The sequence below is a fragment of the Citrus sinensis genome, chromosome 4 (genome assembly GCF_022201045.2).
Source record: "Citrus sinensis cultivar Valencia sweet orange chromosome 4, DVS_A1.0, whole genome shotgun sequence".
NCBI classification, from domain to species: Eukaryota; Viridiplantae; Streptophyta; class Magnoliopsida; order Sapindales; family Rutaceae; genus Citrus; species Citrus sinensis.
Window position 1 is genome coordinate 27,506,567 of NC_068559.1, and position 23,392 is coordinate 27,529,958.

Genomic DNA, 23,392 nt, shown 5'->3' on the forward strand with positions numbered 1-23,392 from the left:
GAGTAGCTCCACTATCCAAATACCAGCCATCATCAGCAACTCCTTCCAGATTTGCCATATAAGCTCCAGGATTGTAAGCATCAACTCCAGGACAAAGATAAGTTCCAGAAGTAGGATGGAAATTTTGTGGCATATAGTTGAAACCCTCATATTCTTCATAGCTAGGATATGAGTTGAAGCCATCAAAATTAGCAAAGTATGCAGATCTCGGTCCTTTTCCCTTACTGAAATTTCTAGGAGTAGGAGTATAGTCTTCTATAAATCTGTGCCAACAAATATCAGCTGTATGACCAACTTTAAAACAGATCTGGCAAGTAGTTTCTTCTATGGTTCCAGTAGATCCTGCTGATCCATTAATTCCAGCAAATCCATTTCTAGTGAATGGAGTCATGTTTCTTGGTGATTGAGAAGAAAAATTATGAACATTATTTTGACCAGAAAACTGTCCTCTACCATTTCCACTCCTAAAGCTTCCATTAAACATTCTTTGTGGACCAAAATTTCCTCTTCCAAATCCATGAGATCTACTACCAATATTACCAAAACCACCACCAACATATCCACCTCTTCTGAAATTACCTCTGGCTTGACCATAGAAAGCTCTAGGATAACATGTATTAGCATAGGCATAGTTTGCATTAAACATATTCTTATCATCCTGGTCTTGTTCAAGTCTGGTTTCATGTGTTAACAACAATGCATAAGCATCATCAAACTCCATCTTAGAACCAGTTATGAAAGTTGCTATATCACGATAGCCTGATCCTAATCCATTTAATATTGTTAACATCAGATCTTTCTCTGTTATAGGACTGCCAGCACTAGAAAGCTTATCAGCTATAGATTTCATCTTGATGCAGTAATCTTCAATGCTTAATGCCTCCTTCTTTATTGTATTTAATTCATATCTAAGTTGTAGTACTCTAGCCTCAGATTGAACTCCAAATTTCTTCTCTAAGGTTCTCCATGCATCAAACGAGCTTACACAATTAACAACAAGACTAAGATTACCTTCATTAATTGCAGATAACAGCCATCCAAGCAAGGTTTGGTCATGTGATCTCCAATTTTGATATTCTGGATTATCAATTTCTTGAGCAGATCCATCAGCTCTAGCGAGTAATAATTTTTCCTCTGGTGCTGGTTTGGTTCCATCTATGAAGCCTTCCAATCGATTTCCTCTGATCGATGCCAGAACTTGTGACCGCCAGAGCAGATAATTGGATCTATCTAACTTGATCGGAGTGTTAAATGAGAAATTAATCTGACTTATATTTGCTGATGTTACGTTTCTGGAATTCATTTGTTGATTACTAGAGCTTGCTCTGTTTGGCTCTGATACCATGTTTGAAAGTTAAATTTGCAACTGTAAAATGTGTTTGGGAACTTAGAAAATGAAAGAAAAATACTCTGAAGCTTTATCTTATTCTATTCTCGAAAATTACAATCAAATGGAATTAACATCAGTTTATATACTCAGCTAAGCTAAAGATAACTAAAACTAATTAAGCAAGCTTAACTACAAAACAGAATGAAAAGCATGCTACAACAAACTTGCTGAGCTGGCAAAGCTACTTAACAGACTCTGCTGATTTTGGCTTTGACTCACACGTGCTGACTGAGCTGCTCCTTTGGCTGCAGCATGAGCTTCCTTAACAGTTCTGCTTCAACTTATCAACAAGCCTTGTATCGATGCCGACGAGCAACGAACAGAAAAAAGATAAAATTCAATAGCCCCAGTGCGGCCACAGAGAAATAAAAGTAATCTAGTTTGCCAACGTTAATATCATCGGCCAGCCAGCTGTGCTTGTCGTGTTTTATGGTCCAACTATGGACGAGGGCTACCACTAGGCTGTTCAAATAAGTTGCCACAGAGACGGTCAGAAAGACAAGAGAATTACCAATTAAGTTGCGGTGCCAGCCACAAGACTGAAATAGGTGCATAAGGTTACCATGCAAAATAGCAAACGCCCGTCTCTTTCTTTCAATAAATCCAGCCACTATCGGAGCTAGAATCGAGCAGATATTTCCTTTCCTAATCCAATTCTTTGGAGGAGAATAATCCCGCCTTCTTGTTTCGTGAAGTTTTCAAGCGTTGGCACGAGGCAACGATCATAGATTGGGAGAAATGTTGCCATTATAATCAAAGATATGACAAAAATTGACGGAATGGGGATCTCAAATTTGGGTCCGAGGTGTCGGTCCATTCTCATGGCTTGTCCCACTACAAATGTTCCTATTTGCATGGGAAGGAAGCTGATGATAGCAGATGCCCATATTGGAACGATAATCATCAGCCAGTTTACCTCTTCAACTTGTTGTATGCTGCATAGTCTCCGCGGATTCATACATATTCCATCTTGCTTTATTTCATCATTGTTATCTATTATGGCAGCTTTATTCAAAAACCTAATTATTGATTAAAGAAACCAAACATGCATGCGTTAAATTCATCAAATATTTAATGTCACCATGCATGCATATTTGAAAATACGAAATCGAAACTGAGACTAGCTAAACAAACTACAAAATGACATATTAATTAAACAAACCTGAACTGAGATGATGTTAGAGGGAGTTTGGAGCCTAGAGTTTTCTTCAGTGGAGGAACATAGAAAATTCCATCTCCAACGGACTGAAGCTGGTGGCGGCGCTTCTTGTACGCCACAACGAACACTTGAACAATGCTAGAAAACAAACTGCCCTCCGCTATCACAAGTACATAAATTCTCATTCCAGCAAAGAGAAGAACAAGTCCGCAGAACAAGCAAACCGTCGGAATTGTAAAGCCCCAAGCCCAGCTAACAGTTTGAACATAAGCGACAATGGTTGAAGTAATCAAAAGAACTAATGTAAAAGTGGTGTAATACCAGTTAAAGAAGCTGTTGATTTCTTTCCTTCCTTTGTCGGTTCTTGAATCAAATTGATCAACTGCAAAAGGAATACTACACGGTCTGATTCCACCGGCGCCGCCTACGGCTAACCAGAACATTGCCACATGAAGGAAGGCCAGTTGGTTTCTGTTAGGGCCTATACATTGGCCATGGATACGCTCTTCGTTGGTGCAATGGGGAGGCCGCAGCTGCGGCACAATCGCCGTCAATGTCACCATTAACATTCCCTGTCCAAGTATATTTGTTTTTGGGATATTATTAATTCATTAAAGATGCTCAATGTATGCTTTCAATTAGTGATCGATACAATCATATGTCTCCGAAATTTAATATTAGAATCATAATCTAGTTAATTCATTAATAGCTAATAAAATGTGGCAAGTATATTAAATTGGTTGTCACTTCAACACGATCTTAATTGGGCGGATGAGTGATACCTTCGTAAAAAAAGTTTCGGCATACCTTCCGTTAGTGATTATCTGTGCAATTTAATTAGTTAAAATATGTGACTATGACGGATAAGATTCAACGAAGGGATACCGCAAGTACATCATACTCGACAGCATATTTATAAGTAACTAATAAACGTTAAATTACATTCATTTACCCCTTTTACAAACAATGATAATGGAAGATATATATTAGAACACCAGTAATATAATAAAAATTAATACGGTTTACCAGCAAAAATCCTAAAACAATGGTGACAAATTTTCCGATATAAGCATCAGCTAGAAAAGCAAAAATCACAGTGAGGAAATCGGCCACACCATTCCAGGCACCAAACTTGGCAGCAACATACGCCTGCGACACGTTATATTCATTCAACAGATACACCGTAAAGATTGCCATTATCCCAAATGACCCCAATCTCTCAAACGTCTCATTTCCTGAAATATTATATCATCTTATCTTAAGTAATAAAGCACATTGCTTTTACTCTACGTATAATTTGTGTAAAGAGATCTTAAGGAGAGAGAAATAAAAGACATAAGAAGAAGGGCATGGCTTTCCATCCCAAGGGCTTCATTTGCTTTGTATCTGAACCTGATGAAACGGTAGTGTTTTCTTCTTCTACGACCGGTGATGATTTGGATTTTGAGAGTGAAGATATTTTTTCTGTGATTATCAACCTCCATTTTCCCCTCTTCTCAGATTCAAGTTCAACTAGCGAGGCTAAGTTTGATTAATGTGGAACCAAGTGAAATGACGATCATTTGGCAATGATCTACTTAAAGAGCAAGAGAAACGAACAAAAAGTTAAGTGAACGCTACTGACGACAAAGTGCTTATAATGCATGCTTACGTGTCAGTCAAGCGGCTTCACGATTCATGTGCCAATAGATTTGAACCGAGCGGAGTTTTCTCGTGCCTATGAACCAATGGAAACGAAGATGCCACGTTAACTATTCCCGTCTCTCGTTAAGGTGGATTTTGTAGAGTCCCCAACTCAACACGGATTTGTATCGGACCTTCGCTACGCACCGAATGGGCTTTCAGGCCCATTTCTTCGACCCCAGAGCTAAGTTGGTCTTGCTCCCCTCAAATAATTAAATACGCAAGCATGTAATAATTGCCGAACTGACATGAAATATATTTTAACATTGTATCATCATATCTTGAGCGAGCTTCTGTTGATCCGAATGAAATACAAATAAAATTATATTTTTTTTCTTTTTAGTTAGTAATTTAAATATTTAATAAAATTAAAATAACTTAACGTGAATAATTCAATTCAATTCAATTCAATTAATAATACAGTATTTTCATGAAGGTGCTAAGATTACAAACGATGTCATACGAGTTATAACATATATAGTTGTATTGAAGAATTTATAAATGATAGTTTTACACGAGTATTACTTTGAAATATCAAGGGCGCTCTTATCTTTTTTTTTTGAATTTTGATACCCAGTTGGGAACCTACCCAGTTGGAACCTCAACCACGTTCATAGTCACTTTGTTAATTAGTTAGTACAGTCAATATCAATATCAAGGTATCAACATCAAATTCATCACCTGCAACAGGAAAAAGAAGGAGCTAATTCAAAAGGGGAGTTCAGTGGTGTACCATCATGAACATGATAATATTAATTGATAAGGACAGCCATTGCATTTGTTATGGGGATTTTTCTTTTTCTTTGTGTTGGCGCGCGCATAAATAATGTTTTAAGGATAAAATTAATATTATTATTCTATAAATTAATGCTATCTTCAATTAAGAAAAGACCTTTTACTATTTTAAACAACATTGAAGAATTTTTTTTAAAAAAATTAGTGTTACATGGGCAAGGAATCGTACAATTACCCAAAAAAAAAATCTAAATTAATAAATAAACTTGAAGGTCAATGGTGTAAGAGATATTCAGCTTTCAGGTGTCTCAAAATCCTAGGACAAGTAAACGACTTAATTTAACCCCTTTTTTAAAGCGTAATCGTCGCGGATCACGTGTGCATTAGCTTGAAACAATAAATTTAAGGATATAATCATCTCCGTACAATTTAATTAATTACATCTGAATCCAACGGTGTTGAGGCATTGTCTGTTCCAGACAAGGCGATAAAAGCCCAGTTTGATTTTATAATCCCGGCGTTATCCGTCACATTCCCAAGGACCCTTTACATAACAAAGGACAAAGAAAATATATTTAAAAAATCCAATAATAATAATAAATAATAAACAAACAAATACGGTTTTCGAAGGAAGTCGATACGGTTAATTAAAAGCGGGTCACGCTTTTCAGCGGTAGTGGTATTGTTCGTTGCTTGCCCCGCTCATCTGATTCCATAACAGCATATTGAGCGCCAAGTGTTCGAAGAAATGCCTGAACCATCATGGTCTCACTCACTGCCGCTTCATATTGCTTCTTTGCCTCGCCCTATTCGCACCTAGATTTGAATACGTTTCCTTCTCCTTCGTGGGATTTTGTTTTTAACTCAAACCCAAGAAGAGGAACAAGAAAGCAAGAACCAGTTGTTTCATTGAGTCTTGTTGCAGCTGCGAAAGAGAGAGAAAACGCTGGGTCATTTTCAGGGTTTCTTGAGGTGGAAAAGAGGAATTATAGGGGCTATTGTAATATGTGTGTTGGGTTTGTGAGGAGGTGTAAGAAGGATTTGGATAGTGAAGGAGATTTGGCTTTGGAAGCTGAGATTTTGGAGTTCATGAGGAACTCAGAAAATCCAAACGCGTTTCCAACTAAGAAGCAGTTCATGGATGCTGGAAGATTGGATCTTGTTGAGGCTATTGCGAGGCAAGGTGGGTGGCTTGCATTTGGTTGGGATTTGGATGATGATGATAAAGAAGAACAACAACAGCAACAACAAAAACTAGAAGGGTTTCAAGAAAATGGTGTTAATGATTGGGATTTGACGGTGGTGAAGGGATACAAAAATGGGGCTCTTCAAGAGAGTTTTGAAAGTGGTGAAAAAAGCAGTGCTTTGGAGTGCAATGAAGTTAGAGAATACGGAGTTTCTTCTTTTCCTGTTAATTCTTCTTGTTCGGCTTCCTCATCTGGTAGATCATTGTGAGGTTTCTAATTTTTAGTCTTCTATTTTTACTGCCAAAATTTTATTGTTTTGTTGATTAAACAGTTCAGACCCTTGAAACTATAAGATTAAAATCAAAAGTATTGCTGAGAAATCAACCTTGAGTGTTAAGATGTGATTTGAAACCATCTTGATGTTGAAAGGACATGCTTTTGTCAATATGTTTGCTGTCACTAGTGCCACGGATAGATTAACTAGAAACTAGTTTTAAATCCTTTGGCTCAAACATTTTTTATTCATTCATTTTCCTTAATTTGATATAAAAAATGTTAAGCGCCTAATGAATTCAGCAAAAAAGAAAAATCTCATTTCCATTTGAAGCGCTTGTAATTTTCAAGTTTATAATTCTTCAATTTTTCTTAAGCTACCAAATAGATTGGTAAATTTCTTGGACGGTCCTTTCACATATATATTCTGCATATTCTGTTTGGTCAGGGAACAGGCCATTGAGGATGATTCTGGGATTGAGGGTATACTGAATCGGTTGGAGAAAGAAAGGAATACAAATTTTGGGTTTGGTTTGAGAGAGAAAGGGAACACTGCTTGTGTCCAAAGTGATGGTCGTAAAGATGACCGGCATGTTGAAACCTCAAAAGAGGAGGTAAATTGGTTTTTTTACTTTCAAATTAGTTTTATTTATCTTTCACCTTATCTATTTGTAAAAATGAGCATGCTTGTGAATAATTTGGTAGGTTTTTCAACTTTGTATTTGAATATATTGAGGATTACTATATTTCTTGTCATCTTAGAATTGTTGGATGAATCTATAACTGTATTTTACTTATTCTTGGGTAAACAATAACCAGTTATATCATATAAATAATGTATTGTTGCAAGGTCTTTCTAAGACATAACTTCGTGTTCTTGTTTACTGTAAAAGACAGTTGCTGGCCTTGGAAGAAGCAACAAGCTTGCATCATTAGACCCTGGTGGAGGCATAATCAATAATTCAGGGGGCAAGCTCACTCAAAATACATCTCCTTCAAACCAAAAGTCACCTAAGCCTGAAATGTGGAGAATGTGGAGCATTCAAAGGGCAGGGTTTTCAGACAAGGAATTTGAAGGTAGTCCATTAGCTAGTTTCTGGTTCCATAGTGGCTTGACACTTCAGATCAACTGACCTCTATTTGCTGATACACTGTTCAGCTGCTGAAATTGCTTCCAATGAAGGAGCAATGGATGTGTCAGGGGATGAAATACTTGAAGTAAGAGACATTGGTTGTGAACATTTGAATAGGCCAGAAAAATTGAACTCTTATCCCACAGAGAATAATCATAATGACATACGAAGTCGCCTTCAGCACTTGGAGCTGGAGCTTTCATCTGTACTTCACACATTAAGGTCTAACTCGGGTGAACTTCTGTCACAGAAGGTGAGTGATCTGATCCTTTTGTACACAAATTTGGGAAAGTACTCCTAGGAATGTTCAAATATATTTTTTTGTTAAAGAAACACATTAAACAGGTTGTTTCTTCATTTTGATTGCTAGAATGTTCTTACTGAATGCAACGTTGTTTAGTTCATAAAAATGTGAATCACTCAAGAATTTCATGAATGTATTATCAATTGTGATCATGAATTTGGCATGTGTTATCCTGCTATTTAACCTATTTGTTGCATGTTAACTTAACCTAATCAATTATTGCCTGCAACTGATGTTATTTTTCCCACCAAAACATAATAACGTTTCTTGTTTTGTTTCCACAGATATTTAGTATCAAAATTCAGAAGATTCATTACTGTATGCAGCTTTTGTAGCAATATTTCTATCCTGTGATAACTTTTTGCATTCTCTTCTTAGAAGATTCAAATAAATTATTAATTTTACTGTGCATTCTTCAACAGGGTTTTGAAGGCTTGTCTGATGATTTGCATAAGCTTTCTGATACTTGGGAGTTCCAAGAAAATGAGATCATGAATGCTAAAGATAGATTACGGTCAATACGTGCAAAGTTAGCAGTGTTAGAAGGAAAGATGGCATTGACAATAATGTATGCACAATTTCTGTTCATTCAACGTCATGCTTATTTTACGCTACCATTGATGATGCAAAGTTCTTACATTCTGCAGCGATGCACAAAAAATGGTTGAAGAAAAACAGAAAAGGATCGATGATGCTCGTAGAACCCTAATGCTTATTCGCACCGTCTGTGTAGTTTGGCCTAATTTGGCGTCAGAGGTGCTTTTAGCAGGATCATTTGATGGTTGGGCTTCCCAGGTTCGACCTCATTCTGAAATTTTGATTTTGATGTAATTTCTTCCTGCTTCTAAGATTCCTTGATGTTCAATTTCAAGCCTGCTAGTTAGTGACCACAAACGACCTTTTTTCTTTTTCTTTTCTTTTTTGGGGGCTTTTGGCATTGAATTGTCATTCTCCTTTAAACCTACTGACTTATATCACTAGAAGTAGTTGAGACAGCTTCTTCTGTGATTCTTATGAAAGAGTGGATTAATTGTCTGCTTGTTTGAATTGAGATAACTGAATTCCTGTTTAGAAAACACTGATCAAAATGGAAGTCAATTATGAAAGCAAGAAGATTACAGAGAGCATGCTTCAAGATTACTGAACTTGGTTTTTGCATAATCAATACAAGTATGGATTCTTTTGTCAGTATTAATGACATGCCGTGATATATAGACTGATTATCGACCCTTTTTGGATAACAATATTTGTGTAAGGATTGTGGATAACAATATTCTTTTGTCATTTGAAGCCTTTCTCTCAACAGGGTTTAGCATAGATCTTTATAAGTTGGCTCTATTTTTATTTTCTGCTTTGCAGAGAAAGATGGAGAAGTCAAGTGCTGGTATTTTTTCTCTGTCCCTGAAGTTGTATCCGGGTAGATATGAGGTAGATCTTTATCTCAACTTATAATGATTTCATATGCAACAGTTAGTGCTCCTTCAGTCAAGAGTTCTAATTTAGCTTTTGCTACAGATCAAGTTTATTGTCGATGGTGAATGGAAGATTGATCCCTTACGCCCTATTGTTTACAATAACGGATATGAGAATAATCTACTAGTTGTCACGTAAGAAACACTTAAGCTTGTAATGGTGAGCAAGACAAATTTTTTTCTTTCATACGAGGACGAAGAGAGTGCATACTGCAAGTGTCTTCTCATCTTTCTCTTATTATTTTGTAAACATTGTTTCGCTGACAAGGGGTGATTTGTATATTGGACATTTAGATGCTTGCTCTTCATTTTTTTTTTTAGGAAAGCTCTGTAATACAAGCTTATTTCATGTACTTATTTTTAGGAGATTCTAGCCTTATATATTACATGATTTTTCAATTTCATTTCGGTTTTAATCAAGTGAAATTATTAAATTTATTTGATTTATGTTATTCCCCAAGGGTTCTATAACGTGAAGCTCACAGCCTCTTAATCAGTCGAATAAAAACAGTGGGTGGCAAATGACAACTATCAAGTATTAACATAAAAACAAAGATTAGATTTATTCTCATTCGCTTTCCTAGCTGCCGGGTTTATTATTAACACTAACTCTTACACTACAATAATTTTTTTTTTAAAAAAAAAAAATTATGTTCGAGAAAATGCCATCAATGCTTGCCTTGTTTTCCAAACAAACAATAAAACTGGTAAATGAAAGATAATATTAAATACTGCAGTCACATACATAAACATGAGACTGCAAGTTCAGTATTTCATTAAGAAATCAATATTAACAGAGACTAATTGCAGCGGCTACCAATGATTTGCTAGAGCTTGTTTCTGGTGCATGCAATGGCCAAAGAGAACTACACTTCTCTGAGGTATAAAATTTGGGTTGGCTTGGTCCTTGTAAAACTGCCAACAAGATGGCAAGATTACATCTCAAAGTCCCACGAACTCTCAGCGGTTAGTGTTGGCATGTATAATCCTTCTCCCAGTCTAAAAGAAGCCGAAACCTGCAAGAGAAGATCCACAAAAAATGAGCGAGCTCACATTAATCGCACAGCACTAGAGCAGCTTCATTGAACAACACTAGCTAGGTCAATTTAGCTTCAATGTGAAAGTGGAAGAAATGTTAACTTCACCGATAAAAGTAAAGGGATCTACTTGTATTGAACTTGGCACTAATCTAGATTAGCCAGAATATAGACATTATAATGTACACTGCATTTGGGTATGGTACACATCCAGGTTAATTACCCCACACTGCAATGCAGTGTATGACTACACTAAGGCTGGCATGCAGGTAATTGAATTACCTATGAGGAGGCAGAATAGATCAAAATCAAACATACAAATATCCTGTTTCTCTAGATACCTTAAAGCCTTTCCTAAGTCATTCCAAATGATATGAGCTATATAAAGCTGAGGCCCAGGCTATGAAGTAGCTTCTCCTAGATGAATGCTGATAAATTGAGAAAACAACTCCTGTTGATCCCAAATTACAGAAAGTCTCAAGATTTTTTCCGCAATGCCATCAAAGAGAAAAGTACCTGCTATGAACTGTAAATCATATGAGGTTGTTGCATACCTTGCATTTTCCATCTCTGTTGAATGACGGTTTCCACAACCACCCAAGGTCCAAAACCTTCCTTGACTTATCATAAGAAGCTCTTATAACATCACCATCAAAAACAGTCTTTGAAACAGCCAATTCCCACGAGTTCTTTCCAAAATCATAGCAGGGCTCAAATGTGGCCATCCCTCTGTGCACATAGCTATACCTCAACTTCAAGTTTCTGGAATCAAGCACATAATTTGCAGATATTTTGTTAGTTGGATCAAGTAAAAGTGTCCCATCCAAGATTGTCCTGTTTTCACCCGTCATGTGAGTGTAAGTCATGTACAGCTGCTTCTCTAGTATCCTTGCTGTGTTCATGAACTGGAATCGAACATTCTGCAAGCATACCACATAAACTTTGCAATTATAGTGAACCCTATTGACCCCATTACTCATATTTGATAAAATTACTTCAATAAGCTACAAATAATGTTTCAAAATGAAATTTTTGAGAGACAATAGCTTCAAGTTCTGATATTTCCTACAGCAACTAAACTATGCAAACTGAAGTGAATTGCATAATAACTTCATCCCACTATCTTCAGTAGCACTAAAAATTTGATATGTATAAAGATTTCAATTCTTTTTTCCAAAAAATGGACTGTACTACCTTTTGAGGAACGTCAAAATCAACTAAAAAAGAGCCAGGCTTCTCGACGGAGAAAGAAAGGTCACTGGCGTTTAAAGCGGGCCCGGCGATAACATAAGCTCGGAGCTTTAGTTCTCCGGCGTCAGCGGCGACCGTTCCGGTCAAACCTTTTCTACTTCTCATAGATATTGCCGCGTTCATCTTTTCTCAGAGTCGGAAAGAGACGAGTTTGTTTTCAGAAGCAACAAAGAGAAGACAGAGGGGGTTTACTTTTCGTCGGATATTTGTGGCAACTGACTGCTGCCACGTCATCTAATGAAAGGGCACCATCAGCTAGTAGCTAGTAAGCTACTGAGTACCGAGCCCTTTTCATGGCGCCGAACATGCTCTTGTCTTAAAGACTTAAAACATGTAGAGAAACAATTTGTAAAATTCTTAAATCATTTTTCTTCGTTCTTTTATTGTACGAAAACTGTATATAATGCAACACAGCCCACACTACAGAATTAACATCAAAACAATTCCTTTACAAATTACAACTTTAACTGAAGAAGCTTTGGCACTAACGTGCCGCTCAACTTGTTCTTTTTGGATTGCGAGTGATCTTCTGTGCTTCCCATGCTTTCTAATTTGTAACTTCTTCATCTCTTTTTGATGTCAAGTTGTTGAAAAATTTCTTTCCATTATGAGCCACGGTAGATGTTTGGGATATTGGAATAACAAAGTACATAAAGAATTATGAAGGGATGAACATCCACACTATCATTAAGTCTGGGAAGGAAGGCAGTGTCTGCTTATGGCATATGTGAACCCACTCCCACAGAAAACTTCCAACTGCGTGTCTCTGTTTCGAAATTCATCACCAAGATTCACTACTTTTGGGTGAATTTGATCACAAGTATTTCCCAAGCCAAGCTGACCATGTTCGCCCCAACCCCATGTCATTATTGCTCTATTTTCTGCAATCACATTAATAAAAAAAGGAGGGAAGAAAGGTGTCTAGGAAATTATGAATAACCCAACCCAATGAAATTTACCTGTTACTACAGCAGAGTGCTCAGCTCCAGCAGCAATCTGAATAACTTTTACACCATCCAGATTTGACACTTTCTCCAAAGCAACTTCATTTGAATTTGTTGGATTACAAAGAAATAGACATATTATTAGATTTACCATGATCAAGATGCAGTTCCAATATAAAATTCCATGGATCATTTTTGGCAGTTTGGTCATTTAAATTTAGTAATTCTAACTTAAAACTGAAGTTGCTCACCCACAATATAAACTAGAAAAGAGAATGCATATGAAAGTTTATCATCAGTTTTCCTTTTAAAGAATTTCAAATGATTGAGTTTCACGACAGCTTTTTACATCTAGATGCATTACCAGATAAAGGCCTTGTTGAGCTCACTCTCTCAGGATCACTTAGCATGCCATGGTGGGAGCCACCAAGCATTAAAACTTCCCCATCTCCTGTGATAGATAACAAAGACTGCTATGAAATAGTGTGATAGTCATGAACCACTTCCAAACTGGAAGAGGACTAGATATGAAATATGATAAGAAGGAAGCACACAAATATACCAGTTAATACTAATGCATGATTCCATCCAAGAGCAGCTTGGGAGAATGATAACGATGAAGGTAAAGACTGGGGACAGTTTACATCAGAAGTGCTATTGAACCCTCTTCCCCAAGTGTATAGATGTCCTTCAGCTGATGAAACAGAAACAATACAACAAAAGAGGGAAGTATATTACTCCGTTTCAGTCATACAATTCATGTTAATTGACGTTAAATTGTGTTGGAACAACTCTTTTTATGACCTTCACCATATGTCCCTTCATCTATAAACTTGGACCAATTCCCCTGTAAAATTTATGTGCCAATGTGATGATCTGCTTCACTCAAACTCATGATCCAAAAAGCGATTCCCACTTTTGTACCAGGGGGAAAAGAAAGAGAATATTTGAGTGGACTCACCAGATAATGCTGCACTACGATCTCCATTGGCACTAATGCCAACAATTTCAATGCCGTCAAGTCCAATCGTAACTTGAGGAAGACTAACTGATCTAATCCGATCCTTTGAGACACCCAATTGACCTCGCTTTCCAGATCCAAATCCATAAACTTGATTTCCCAAACAATCTGCATCAGGCTTATCATACTTATTAGAGCTTGAGATGGAGGAAATCATAAGGTCCAAGTTTTGACAATAACATTCTGTTCTTTTGCACACCAGTAAGCATCCAGTAGCGAAAAATAAAATCCTAAGCCATTTACGATCACCACTTACGTTTAAGCAATTTTAGTTCAAAATGAAAAACAAAGGTAGAATGTCCCTTATGCCTTCAAATTATCAACTTTCAAATATGAGCAAGAAATTTCTCTTTTTTATTCTTTATTCTCTATTTTTTGGTAATGTATGAACCGTGTTTTTCTAGTTTGAGAAAGAATGATATCACATAAGGCATATAAAGGATACAAAAGCACCCCGTTCAAACATCTTCTTCAAGTATAGTGGGGATAATATTGACAACCAGTAACAAAGCAGATTATACAAATGCATTTACCTTTCAGCAAAACAAGTGAATGGCGCATGCCACATGCTATCTGATGAACATTCTTATTAACAAAGGATGAGACTTTAACAGGAGAGCTATGTGACCTGTAATCACCATGCCCAAGCTGGCCAAATGTGCCATCCCCACAAGTAAAAAGACATCCTGAATCTGGAAAGAAGGCCAACCCCACAAGAAGGAAAAATAAATAAACCAATACAGAATACACACAAGAAAGATTAATCATTAACGAGGAAAATAAAGAGCATATAATACCCCAATAAAAGGAAGCAGATTGTGCAACGAGAGCGAAAAGAAAAGAAAACAGTAACCTGAAACAAAACCAGAGTGATTCCATCCAGCAGAAATGTGAGTGATGGTATAGCCGTGCACGTCAAAGAAAGTTACAGGCTTTGGATACAAGGCATCGACCATCTCTCCGTGGCCTAACTGACCAGAATTGCCTCTCCCCCATGAAAACACTTTCCCGCCTGTTAAACTGATCAGTTAATATGCTGTCGGGCAGCAATTTACCGAAATCAAATCATGATCATAGAACATAAAACCAGTAGAGTAATTTAGATACCACTAACAGAGGAAGGGGAGGTCAGGGCTAAAACGTGAGCCCCCCCGCAGGCGAGCATAGAGACTGAGGAGAGGGAACTGAGATTAAGGAGTTGAGGAGAGAGCTCGTCATGTAGCCTGCCCGTGCCCAGCTGCCCGTCCGTGCCTGCTCCCCAGCTCCACACTTTCACTAATTGTTGCTCTTCTTCTTCTTCTATTTTTGGCTTCGCATTATTTATTAGTGCTGATTTGCCTTTTTCAGTTTCTTCCATAAGTGGCGCTGGCGCCACTCTCTATGGTATTTTCTAGTTTCTACGCTCCTCTCTCCAGACTCCAGAGTACATGAATCACTCTGCTCAAGTAGCTTTCGACTTCTGCTACGATTTTAGGCCCAAGGACTGTGGAGTCGAACTATTTGTTACTAACAGTTTTAGCTGAATAATTACGGGCCCGAGACCGAACCCAGACCCAGAAAAACGGTTCCGTCCTTTATTATTATTAATATTACTCCTAATAATAGAAATAGTTTTAAAATTAACAGACTCATCCTTTCGCCTCATATTATTAATTTAGATGGTTCATTGTATCATATGTTTTCAACTGTAATCGATTATAACAAATGAACAGGCTCAAAATTCTTACTCAAATATAATAGTAATGAAACGTCTATGATGCTTACTCATTGTAAATTTCCGTATCAAATTCCCCCCCCCCCCCCCCCCCCCCGGGGGTATTCATTTATATGAAGTTGTCAGTCGGGCAATATATGTAATTCTCACATAGAATATTAATTTCTTTGCATGAATCATGTAATTCGTTGCTAGCTAGTTTATCCACAAGCAATTCTTGAGGCGACGGCAAAGATAGCATTGTCCGACTTAATGGCTTTTTCTATTGGTAACGAAATCCATTGTTGGTCTCTTTACAATCAACAGGAGGGAGCTCAAGTAGAAAGCTTGAGCTTACTTATTCAAAAGTTGCGCTAACACCATTACTTTTACTAATTACTCATCATCAATTAGCTTAAGACAGATGTTACAAACATATAATTATGCTTCCATAGTTCCATTGTCTATGTAATGATACTCGGCTTGGCTCTGCTTTGCTTTATACGCACAGGTTGTTCAAGAAAACTAAACTAGTGCAGCAAGGCGTGCTGATTGATAATTGAGAACTTATAGTCTATTTTAATTTAGTTATATATAGATTTCGATCAGGTGCATGTATTCATACACCTTCTAGCGCGCGATTGTGTGTGTGTGACGATTTATCATTGGTGTATGGGACTCACAGCTCTACTAATAAATACCCACCATATGTGCAGTCGCAACACTAGACTGAGACCTTAATTATATATCTAAAACAGGTAGAACGTCTTGTGAAGTTCTTTTAGAATAATTGCCAAAGTATTACTGTAATAAATGCTTTCTCCAAAAGTTTGTATCTTGATAGGGATATGGCTAAGTTACATTATGTGTAACTTATATTTAAACTTCACCCAATGACTCGATATAAATTTAATCGAACAACACTTAAGCTATTGGGTCTAATACTGCAACTCATGAATTGATGCAACTTTACATATAGCATGACTCGATAATATACATATTCTAGCAGCTGTTTGAGACTTTTTCAAGATTTCCTTTAATATAAAATGGACTAGGAATAAATATGATAGCATTATTCAGCATCATTTAGGACCCAAAAAATATTTAGCCTTCAGAAACTCAAAAAAATAGTGGAGTTACCCGACAAAAAAAGGTCAGAACGCAGCTTACCAGGAGCAATGCGGCCATAAGAATGTGCAATATCAGACATGGATATAGAATGGCATTTCAATCATTTTTGTAAGTAGTTATCCCTCTAGAGGTTCTGTCTTCTGTGACCCAAAAATAAATAAATAAATATGCCAAACAAACAAACAACGAACCCTAAAATAATAATGTTCCGCCCTCAAATTCTCAGGAAGCAGCAATGATTAGCTTATTCAGTTAATATTGAAACCAAGACGTCAAGACTTTTGAATTAATTAATACACTTGGAACTGCAAAATCTAATCACTTACTTTTAACCGCTTAAGAAATGCCAATAGAGCAAAGTGTAAACTGCATCTACAGTATCTAAAGAAATTTTACATTCAGAACAGTACCAGACTTCCAACTTCATACTTAGCCTCTCAACGTTAATTCAAACTATTACAATAAGCAATGAGGATTCAGGACAGAGATTCATTCCGAGTCCCAACTGTACAATTCTGACTTAAGCTACACAAGTATACATTCATATCAAGGAAACACTTGAATTCTCATTAAATAGAACAATTACACAACAAAGAACCAGAAATCAAATCTAAGCTAGACAGCTTTGGCCACCAGTTTAAATGAAAAAACCAGAAACCAAAGCCGCAACAAACAATTTTCACCAACTCTACCGCCCTTCCAACATTTAGCTACACATACTTCATACCCACCTACTCTAACTAAAACTAAACTCAAATCTAATATTACAAAGGAGGATAAGTCCTCACAAATATCAGTTCTGAAGTTACAGGATGTCATCATAAGCGACGATCTCTCTGCCTCTGAAAGGCACCTCTAAAGCTGAAGAACCGTCACCGCTAGTTTTGGGGTTAACAATAGCTGACGCAAGCTTAATGCCTCTTCCATGTCTGCTGAGAGGCACCTCAGCACGCAAAAGCTTAGAAGATGAACCAATGTCCTTATTGGCACCACTCTTCACTGCTTCCTTCCATTGGGCTAGAGGATCTGTTGCCCATAAAACCTGGACCTGCAACAAGAACACCAATGTCGGTATCTGATTGTAATTTTAAAACCAAACGGTACCAAAGAGAAGAAGAACTCGAATGGTCTAAGCGCTCGCAAGAGCTTTAGAATACTGAATTAAGAAGATATCAGCACTTGGAAGAGCCGAGGTCAAATTCGTAAGCAAAGGTCACGCTTCAAGCCATGTATGAAAAGGCAAAGGGTTGAATTGAAAAGCTTTCTTTATTTATTTTGCTAATTTGAAACTAAGATAACTCATGGAAAAAAAAAATTAGAAATTCCTGCAATCAATTGAACCAGAAAATCAACTTGAATTGAGTCCAATTCAGTCACTATAACCAAACGTAAAAATGAAAAGCATCAAAATTTGACTCCAACCAAAAAATAATAATAATAATAATAATCAATTTTACCAAACAACATGAATTTATTTATACCTTTTGTGAATCAACTGTGATGCCGAAGGAGGCATCAAGGGCAGCAGCAATGGCAGCTTCAGCAGAATCTTTTGTCCGGTAGGTAATGTATCCGAGACGATTGCGATCGATGCGGATGCGGGAGATGGCGCCGTAGATCTCAAACCTCGACTTTAAATCAAGCACCGAGCAGTTCGGCCGCAGACCCATCACCACCACGGCTGGAGGCGGCAACGGCTTGACGTATGGCTTATCATCGTCGGCGGCGGGACGAGAGAGAGGACGACGTCGTTTTGGGGCTGAATTAGCGTCGTGGCGGGAGGGGTAGGGCTTGTCTCGCTTGCGACTCATGTTAGAAAAACTTGAATAACGATGATAGTTTACTACCACTGGTTCTTTACTCGATGAGTGCGTGGTGTACACCGTGTAGATATTCGAGTGGATCTTTTCTACTGCTCCATTTTTGTCAGTAGAGTTTTTACTAAAAAAAAAATTATTATTTAATTATTAATAAAAAATTTTATTATAAAATTATTTTTATAGATAAATTTTTTAGTTACATTATAAAAATAATAAAATAATATTATAAAATAAATAGATGATATTTTAGATTTTTAACATTAAAAAAATTTTAATTTTTATTCTTAAAAATTTAAAATTTAAATTTTTTATTAATAGAGGTAAAATAATTTATTTAAATTTTAAAAAATTTACTAAAAAATAATCAAATAAAAAAATTATAATAAAAATTTATAAAATTAAATAAATACAACTATTAAATAACTCATATTAAACATGTACCACATCGTAATGCGCAAGAGTTTAAGTGGGCTTAACTCAGTTGCGTTCCGCTCGTGCTGTACATTTTCTTATAAATTCTTTACCCTCTAATATTTCATCTACTCTTTTAAAAAAACTTAATTAATTAATTAATTTCATCCTGATAGTGCTAGAAACATTATTTATTATTTTATTATATACCTCTTTTTAACCTTTTTAGAAAATATCAGCAAACCGTTGTGCTAAATTCCGTTAATAATATATAAAACCAGGTAAAAATGAATCGATCCATAAACACATTCCCTAATTGTCGCTTCCCAATCACCAAACTTACCCCTTAAATCCGACGACATTGATAAATCCTCCGGCTTTGTTTTGTATGCATGTGCCGGATTAGGCTCTATCCTTCCTTCCACTTGTCCTTCCAAATTTATCCTCTTCGTATTAATTAATCTCTCACACACTAATTTAATATTAAAATCCATGTGCGCAGAGGATAACAAAAGTATAGAACAATCTCTTACACTCTTCTCTCTCAAAAACCCAAACCAATTTTCAGATAAATCGCATTTTGTGTTTTCAATTTTGATGGAGAGCTGAAAATAAAGTTCAATGGCTGCCTCTGTTTCATCGCTAACCTTTCCGTTCTTTAACTCGAAACCGCACTTCAAAATCTCACAAAATAATGTCGATAATCCTCTCATCGCCACTAACAATCAGATACAATCTCTCTTCGTTTTCTCGAAGTCAAAACCTTTCTCCACGTTCCAAAGCCGACGCCATTTGGGTCCTCTTGTTTCATCGTGCTTTCCCACAAGAGCTTCTTTTTCTTCGGATATGTTTCCTGATAACATAACTGAAGAGGAAAGAATCCTCCCTGTCACTGAGGAAACTCCGCTGAAATTTCTCTTGTGGGTTGTATTTTGGGCTTCTTTGTCCCTTGTTTGGTTCTCCACTTCTGGCGATGCTAATGCTGCTGTTGACTCCATTAGAGCTTCCGCTATCGGCCTCAAAATCGCCACTGCTTTGAGGAGATCTAGCTGGCCCGATGAGGCCGTGGTGTTTGCACTCGCTACGCTCCCTGTACTTGAGCTTCGTGGGGCAATTCCTGTTGGTTATTGGATGCAACTCAAGCCTGTGTTGCTGACTGTCTTATCTGTTCTTGGGTTAGTCTTCATTCATTCTCTTTATCCCGATTTCTTACATATTTTATTTCCTTGTGTTTGAAGAACTCGTAGAGCCAGAGCTAGAGGATTCTGTTGTGTGTATGATTATTAATGTACAATTGTTGAGGCTAGTGATCAAAATTTTGGGGTTTTAACTGTAGGAACATGGTTCCCGTGCCATTCATTATACTTTATCTCAAGAAGTTTGCTTCATTCCTTGCTGGGAAAAACCGGTCCGCATCTCAGTTCCTTGATATGCTATTTCAGAAGGCCAAAGAGAAAGCTGGCCCAGTAGAGGAGTTTCAATGGCTTGGCCTTATGCTTTTTGTGGCTGTGCCATTTCCTGGAACAGGAGCTTGGACAGGAGCCTTCATTGCTGCCATTCTTGACATGCCATTTTGGTCTGCTTTATCAGCAAATTTCTTTGGTGTTGTGATTGCTGGGCTTCTGGTGAACTTGCTTGTCAACCTTGGTCTCAAATATGCCATTGTTACAGGTGCTATTCTTTTCATTATATCCACTTTTATGTGGAGTACTCTTCGAAGTATCAGGAAGTCTTTGGGCTCATCAAGTTGATGTTAAATCAATGACTGAAGTTATCTTTTCATCCATAATCACACTTTTTGATTTTGTTTGAATTTTATCCTTAGTCACCGTTAGCGTCTCTGCCTTACTTGCTTACTTTGATTCTATCTACATTGGTTCTCTTTAATAATTGAGAACATAATCTATAAATCCTTCAGGTTGAGTTATTATTAAAAAATATGAGACAGTGATTCGAGAAGATAAACCTTTTTTTTTTCCTCTTGTGGTAGTTCGATGAGATCATGAATAGAAGTCGATGCTTACACTTTTCTTTTTTCCACACCACAAATAGACGTGTGCATAAATAATGATTGTGAATGATTAAACCTATTCTTGTGGTTAGAAGAGTACTGGACAAGGCGCATATTTAGAAACATTGTGTACCATGGTTTATATGACTGTCTGTCACATTACCAGATTGTTATTTAGAAACCTTGTGTACCATGGGTTATATGACCATTTATCACATTAGCAGATTGTTTTTTAAGTATGATAAATTTGATTCTGACCAGAGTAATGTCTCTAAGGTGGTCCTACTACGCTCTTGAACTAATACATAATCTAGTAGAAATGGCCAGTATGTCCTAGTTAAAGACACGTATCTTTTCTTAACAAAAAACAATTGCATCGTATAATTTCTTGGAAGAGGGGAAAAATTGGTCGAGTTGATATTCATAAATCATATTATGTGGAATTTGGAATGTAGCTGCACAAACTTTCCAGGAAACCACAAGTTTTTACTTAGAAGCTAAAGATCCTAGATGGCACTTGTACTTTGCCAGAGATACAAGCCTTCTTCCTGCACGACACCAACTATTATTTTGAAGTGTATCTTTGTTTCTCTTGTAGTCGAGCATTGAGCCCCTCTTCCCATCATTTACAGGAATGTGGTGGCGTATTATCTACAAATGGGGCCTATTCCCGCTTGTTTTTGCCAAGGTTTTTGTGGTGGGGATGAGAATTGGAAATGTAGTTGCCACATGCAGTCCTTACCTTTAGTCCTTTGGGATAATCTCTCCTCCGTATATGGAGTAATTGTGCAAGCTTGGTTACAAACTTGTGCTGTGTAATATATATTAGGTATCAAATGACAAAGAGTGGTCAATTTCTTTGCTTTCCAAGATCCCATCTGTAGTTTTAATTTGGGATTTAAAATTTTATGCCAAGGCGTGAATTCTGCAACCTTAGTCCGCCTGGTGTACTTTTGGAGAAATCTTCATTCTTTAAGGAGAACCTGCTGGCTTGTCATTATCCGGTCATACCTCTGAAGTACGCTCTCCCTTCACTGCTAGATAAGACTCTCTGTTCGACCTGATTTGGGAAACTTTCATTTGGGCAATGTTGCAAGGGAGCTCACAGACTAAGTTCAAGGAATATTGCATTACGAACTTTTTACCATGAAGGTTCAAGTGAGTTTCAATCAAAATTAGGGTATTTTTCAGGGACCTCCCCTGAAGTTTAGTGTATTGACAGTTAGATAGAAAGTATTCATGTAATTACAGGGACCTCCCCTGACGTTAGTATTCCGTTAAGTGAACCGTCAGTTGACCGTTGAAATTTCAAAAATGCCCTTGCCGTTTATCTTCTTACTAGTTACCGTGCTTGCCTTTACTCCACCGAACTCATCCACTCAATACTCACTCAAATCAATTCCAGATTTCCACTACCCAAGTCCCATCATCAATTCATCATCATCTCCTCAAAACCAATAAACCGGCTCCTTTGGGCTTTGATGCTTGAGTAGTTTATCGAAAATGCAATTAAGTATTTAAGTTAATTGGATCCTTCACCTGCAGCATGGGTCACCTGAATTTACCCATATCAAAACGCAAAGCTCAACAATGGAAACTTCTAGACATCATCTCCGCCATAGTCTTCGGCTTACTCCTTGTCTTCTTTCTCCTAGTCTTCACTCCACTCGGCGATTCACTCGCCGCCTCTGGTCGCCAAGCCCTTCTCAACAGAGACGCATCAACTGCAGTCGATCTACCATGGCGGAACCAGAGCAGAGACGAAGTAGTAGTACCACTACCGGCCGAGACAGAGCCAAGAGGCGGCAGCAACAACAGTTGATTTTGGTTACTGCAACGGAGAGAGAGCCGTGAATTTTTTAGATTCGGATAATGAGATGCGGCTTGGGGTTTGTTTTGTAATTTATTTTAAAATTTGTATTGGGATTCTTTGAGAACGTGTCACTTTTATTTTTACGTATTTACCCTTCATAATATCGTTATACGTATTTTTGTATTAACGTCAGGGGAGGTTCCTGTAATTACATGAATACTTTCCATTCGACTGTTAATACACTAAACCTCAGGGGAGGTCCCTAAAAATTACCCATCAAAATTATCATCCGATGAAAGTAGTAACTAGTAACTAGACTTGGGCCGTTAAGTCTTGTGGTGGGCTAGTTTTATCTTTGGTGGGTAATCAATTTTTGTTCTATCGGCCCAGGCTACAGTTGTTGAACATTGGTCACCTTTGATCTTGGGGCCAGTCAGTCTACCTCTCTCCCATGATTCGAGTGAACCATGCGAAGCGTCTCTTACTCGTTAGTTTCGAGTGGAAACGGAGTTAAATTTCCTCCAAATGAAAAACTCACATCCTTGTACCAAAAGAACAGCCTACACTAATTATAGATTCTATCGTTCATCAGTCAACATCTTACCGATAGTGACATACATAAAACACCCCTTGTATAGATCATGCACGCTAATGATAGCAACACTGAACCGTTCACGATCATTTCGTGCTTGCCATCTGTTTCTTAACTCGCTTGTTGAAATTAATTTTGATTTGAATATGCTTTTTAGTTAAAGGGCAGACGGATATTGACTAAAATGGAGCTTCTTCGCAAGGCCTCAGAGCTGTCCACGTCTTTCATGAAGCTGCATTTCCATTTTTCTTATCTCACGTTTCATATGCCCATACTTTGCTCTTGGGATCTTTAAAAATCCATTGCAATCTGATGATTTTGAGAGTTCAGTA

At 37.3% G+C, this 23,392-nt stretch overlaps 6 protein-coding genes across 7 annotated transcripts; 2 read left to right on the forward strand and 4 right to left on the reverse strand.

Moving 5' to 3' along the window:
* Positions 1 to 2,009: 2,009 nt before the first annotated feature.
* Positions 2,010 to 3,746, reverse strand: LOC102618068 (protein NRT1/ PTR FAMILY 2.12-like). Its single transcript, XM_015531678.2, has 3 exons — positions 3,576 to 3,746; positions 2,553 to 3,121; positions 2,010 to 2,409 (listed from the first exon to the last, which is right to left on the reverse strand). The coding sequence occupies exons 1-3, from the start codon at positions 3,744 to 3,746 to the stop codon at positions 2,010 to 2,012; spliced, it is 1,140 nt and encodes a 379-aa protein (XP_015387164.2).
* A 1,782-nt stretch (positions 3,747 to 5,528) lies between these two features.
* On the forward strand, positions 5,529 to 9,740 carry LOC102617980 (protein PTST homolog 2, chloroplastic). Its single transcript, XM_006483191.4, has 8 exons — positions 5,529 to 6,418; positions 6,876 to 7,041; positions 7,321 to 7,504; positions 7,587 to 7,813; positions 8,287 to 8,432; positions 8,512 to 8,659; positions 9,224 to 9,292; positions 9,380 to 9,740. Exons 1-8 carry the CDS (start codon positions 5,730 to 5,732, stop codon positions 9,473 to 9,475), a joined length of 1,725 nt encoding a protein of 574 aa, XP_006483254.1. The 5' UTR covers positions 5,529 to 5,729; the 3' UTR covers positions 9,476 to 9,740.
* A 295-nt stretch (positions 9,741 to 10,035) lies between these two features.
* LOC102617585 (outer envelope pore protein 24A, chloroplastic) lies at positions 10,036 to 11,947 on the reverse strand. 2 transcript variants are annotated; one of them, XR_008054163.1, is made up of 4 exons: positions 11,568 to 11,947; positions 10,928 to 11,293; positions 10,715 to 10,824; positions 10,036 to 10,352 (listed from the first exon to the last, which is right to left on the reverse strand). XR_008054163.1 is itself a non-coding variant. In XM_006483190.4 (3 exons), exons 1-3 carry the CDS (start codon positions 11,745 to 11,747, stop codon positions 10,272 to 10,274), a joined length of 627 nt encoding a protein of 208 aa, XP_006483253.1. In that variant the 5' UTR covers positions 11,748 to 11,933; the 3' UTR covers positions 10,036 to 10,271. The 2 variants fall into 2 exon arrangements, 1 of the variants encoding a protein (XP_006483253.1); XM_006483190.4 differs by lacking the exon at positions 10,715 to 10,824 and having other exon boundaries at positions 11,568 to 11,933.
* A 22-nt stretch (positions 11,948 to 11,969) lies between these two features.
* On the reverse strand, positions 11,970 to 15,038 carry LOC102616994 (ultraviolet-B receptor UVR8). The gene is made up of 8 exons (XM_006483188.4): positions 14,697 to 15,038; positions 14,443 to 14,601; positions 14,123 to 14,281; positions 13,530 to 13,697; positions 13,131 to 13,262; positions 12,933 to 13,019; positions 12,584 to 12,667; positions 11,970 to 12,505 (listed from the first exon to the last, which is right to left on the reverse strand). The coding sequence occupies exons 1-8, from the start codon at positions 14,944 to 14,946 to the stop codon at positions 12,312 to 12,314; spliced, it is 1,233 nt and encodes a 410-aa protein (XP_006483251.1). The 5' UTR covers positions 14,947 to 15,038; the 3' UTR covers positions 11,970 to 12,311.
* A 1,921-nt stretch (positions 15,039 to 16,959) lies between these two features.
* LOC102617300 (uncharacterized protein At1g27050) lies at positions 16,960 to 18,281 on the reverse strand. The gene is made up of 2 exons (XM_006483189.3): positions 17,895 to 18,281; positions 16,960 to 17,461 (listed from the first exon to the last, which is right to left on the reverse strand). The coding sequence occupies exons 1-2, from the start codon at positions 18,222 to 18,224 to the stop codon at positions 17,219 to 17,221; spliced, it is 573 nt and encodes a 190-aa protein (XP_006483252.1). The 5' UTR covers positions 18,225 to 18,281; the 3' UTR covers positions 16,960 to 17,218.
* A 691-nt stretch (positions 18,282 to 18,972) lies between these two features.
* Positions 18,973 to 20,478, forward strand: LOC102616695 (hypothetical protein). Its single transcript, XM_006483187.3, has 2 exons — positions 18,973 to 19,819; positions 19,981 to 20,478. Exons 1-2 carry the CDS (start codon positions 19,266 to 19,268, stop codon positions 20,393 to 20,395), a joined length of 969 nt encoding a protein of 322 aa, XP_006483250.1. The 5' UTR covers positions 18,973 to 19,265; the 3' UTR covers positions 20,396 to 20,478.
* The last annotated feature ends 2,914 nt before the right edge of the window (positions 20,479 to 23,392 follow it).

Bases quoted from the DNA above. Each gene is read 5' to 3' on its own strand.
- LOC102618068 (XM_015531678.2), bottom strand. From the start codon at position 3,746: ATGGCAATCTTTACGGTGTATCTGTTGAATGAATATAACGTGTCGCAG. The intron at 3,122-3,575 runs GTAAACCGTATT...ATACTTGGACAG, and splicing joins TTGTTTTAGGATTTTTGCTG to GGAATGTTAATGGTGACATT. The intron at 2,410-2,552 runs GTTTGTTTAATT...ATCAATAATTAG, and splicing joins CTAACATCATCTCAGTTCAG to GTTTTTGAATAAAGCTGCCA.
- LOC102617980 (XM_006483191.4), top strand. From the start codon at position 5,730: ATGGTCTCACTCACTGCCGCTTCATATTGCTTCTTTGCCTCGCCCTAT. The intron at 6,419-6,875 runs GTGAGGTTTCTA...CTGTTTGGTCAG, and splicing joins TCCTCATCTGGTAGATCATT to GGAACAGGCCATTGAGGATG. The intron at 8,433-8,511 runs GTATGCACAATT...TACATTCTGCAG, and splicing joins AAGATGGCATTGACAATAAT to CGATGCACAAAAAATGGTTG.
- LOC102617585 (XM_006483190.4), bottom strand. From the start codon at position 11,747: ATGAACGCGGCAATATCTATGAGAAGTAGAAAAGGTTTGACCGGAACG. The intron at 11,294-11,567 runs GTAGTACAGTCC...GTATGCTTGCAG, and splicing joins ATTTTGACGTTCCTCAAAAG to AATGTTCGATTCCAGTTCAT. The intron at 10,353-10,927 runs GTATGCAACAAC...CTTCTCTTGCAG, and splicing joins ACAGAGATGGAAAATGCAAG to GTTTCGGCTTCTTTTAGACT.
- LOC102616994 (XM_006483188.4), bottom strand. From the start codon at position 14,946: ATGGAAGAAACTGAAAAAGGCAAATCAGCACTAATAAATAATGCGAAG. The intron at 14,602-14,696 runs GTATCTAAATTA...TCAGTTTAACAG, and splicing joins CTCCCCTTCCTCTGTTAGTG to GCGGGAAAGTGTTTTCATGG. The intron at 13,263-13,529 runs GTGAGTCCACTC...CTGTTTCATCAG, and splicing joins TCGTAGTGCAGCATTATCTG to CTGAAGGACATCTATACACT.
- LOC102617300 (XM_006483189.3), bottom strand. From the start codon at position 18,224: ATGAGTCGCAAGCGAGACAAGCCCTACCCCTCCCGCCACGACGCTAAT. The intron at 17,462-17,894 runs GTATAAATAAAT...TTCTTGTTGCAG, and splicing joins TCACAGTTGATTCACAAAAG to GTCCAGGTTTTATGGGCAAC.
- LOC102616695 (XM_006483187.3), top strand. From the start codon at position 19,266: ATGGCTGCCTCTGTTTCATCGCTAACCTTTCCGTTCTTTAACTCGAAA. The intron at 19,820-19,980 runs GTTAGTCTTCAT...TTTTAACTGTAG, and splicing joins ACTGTCTTATCTGTTCTTGG to GAACATGGTTCCCGTGCCAT.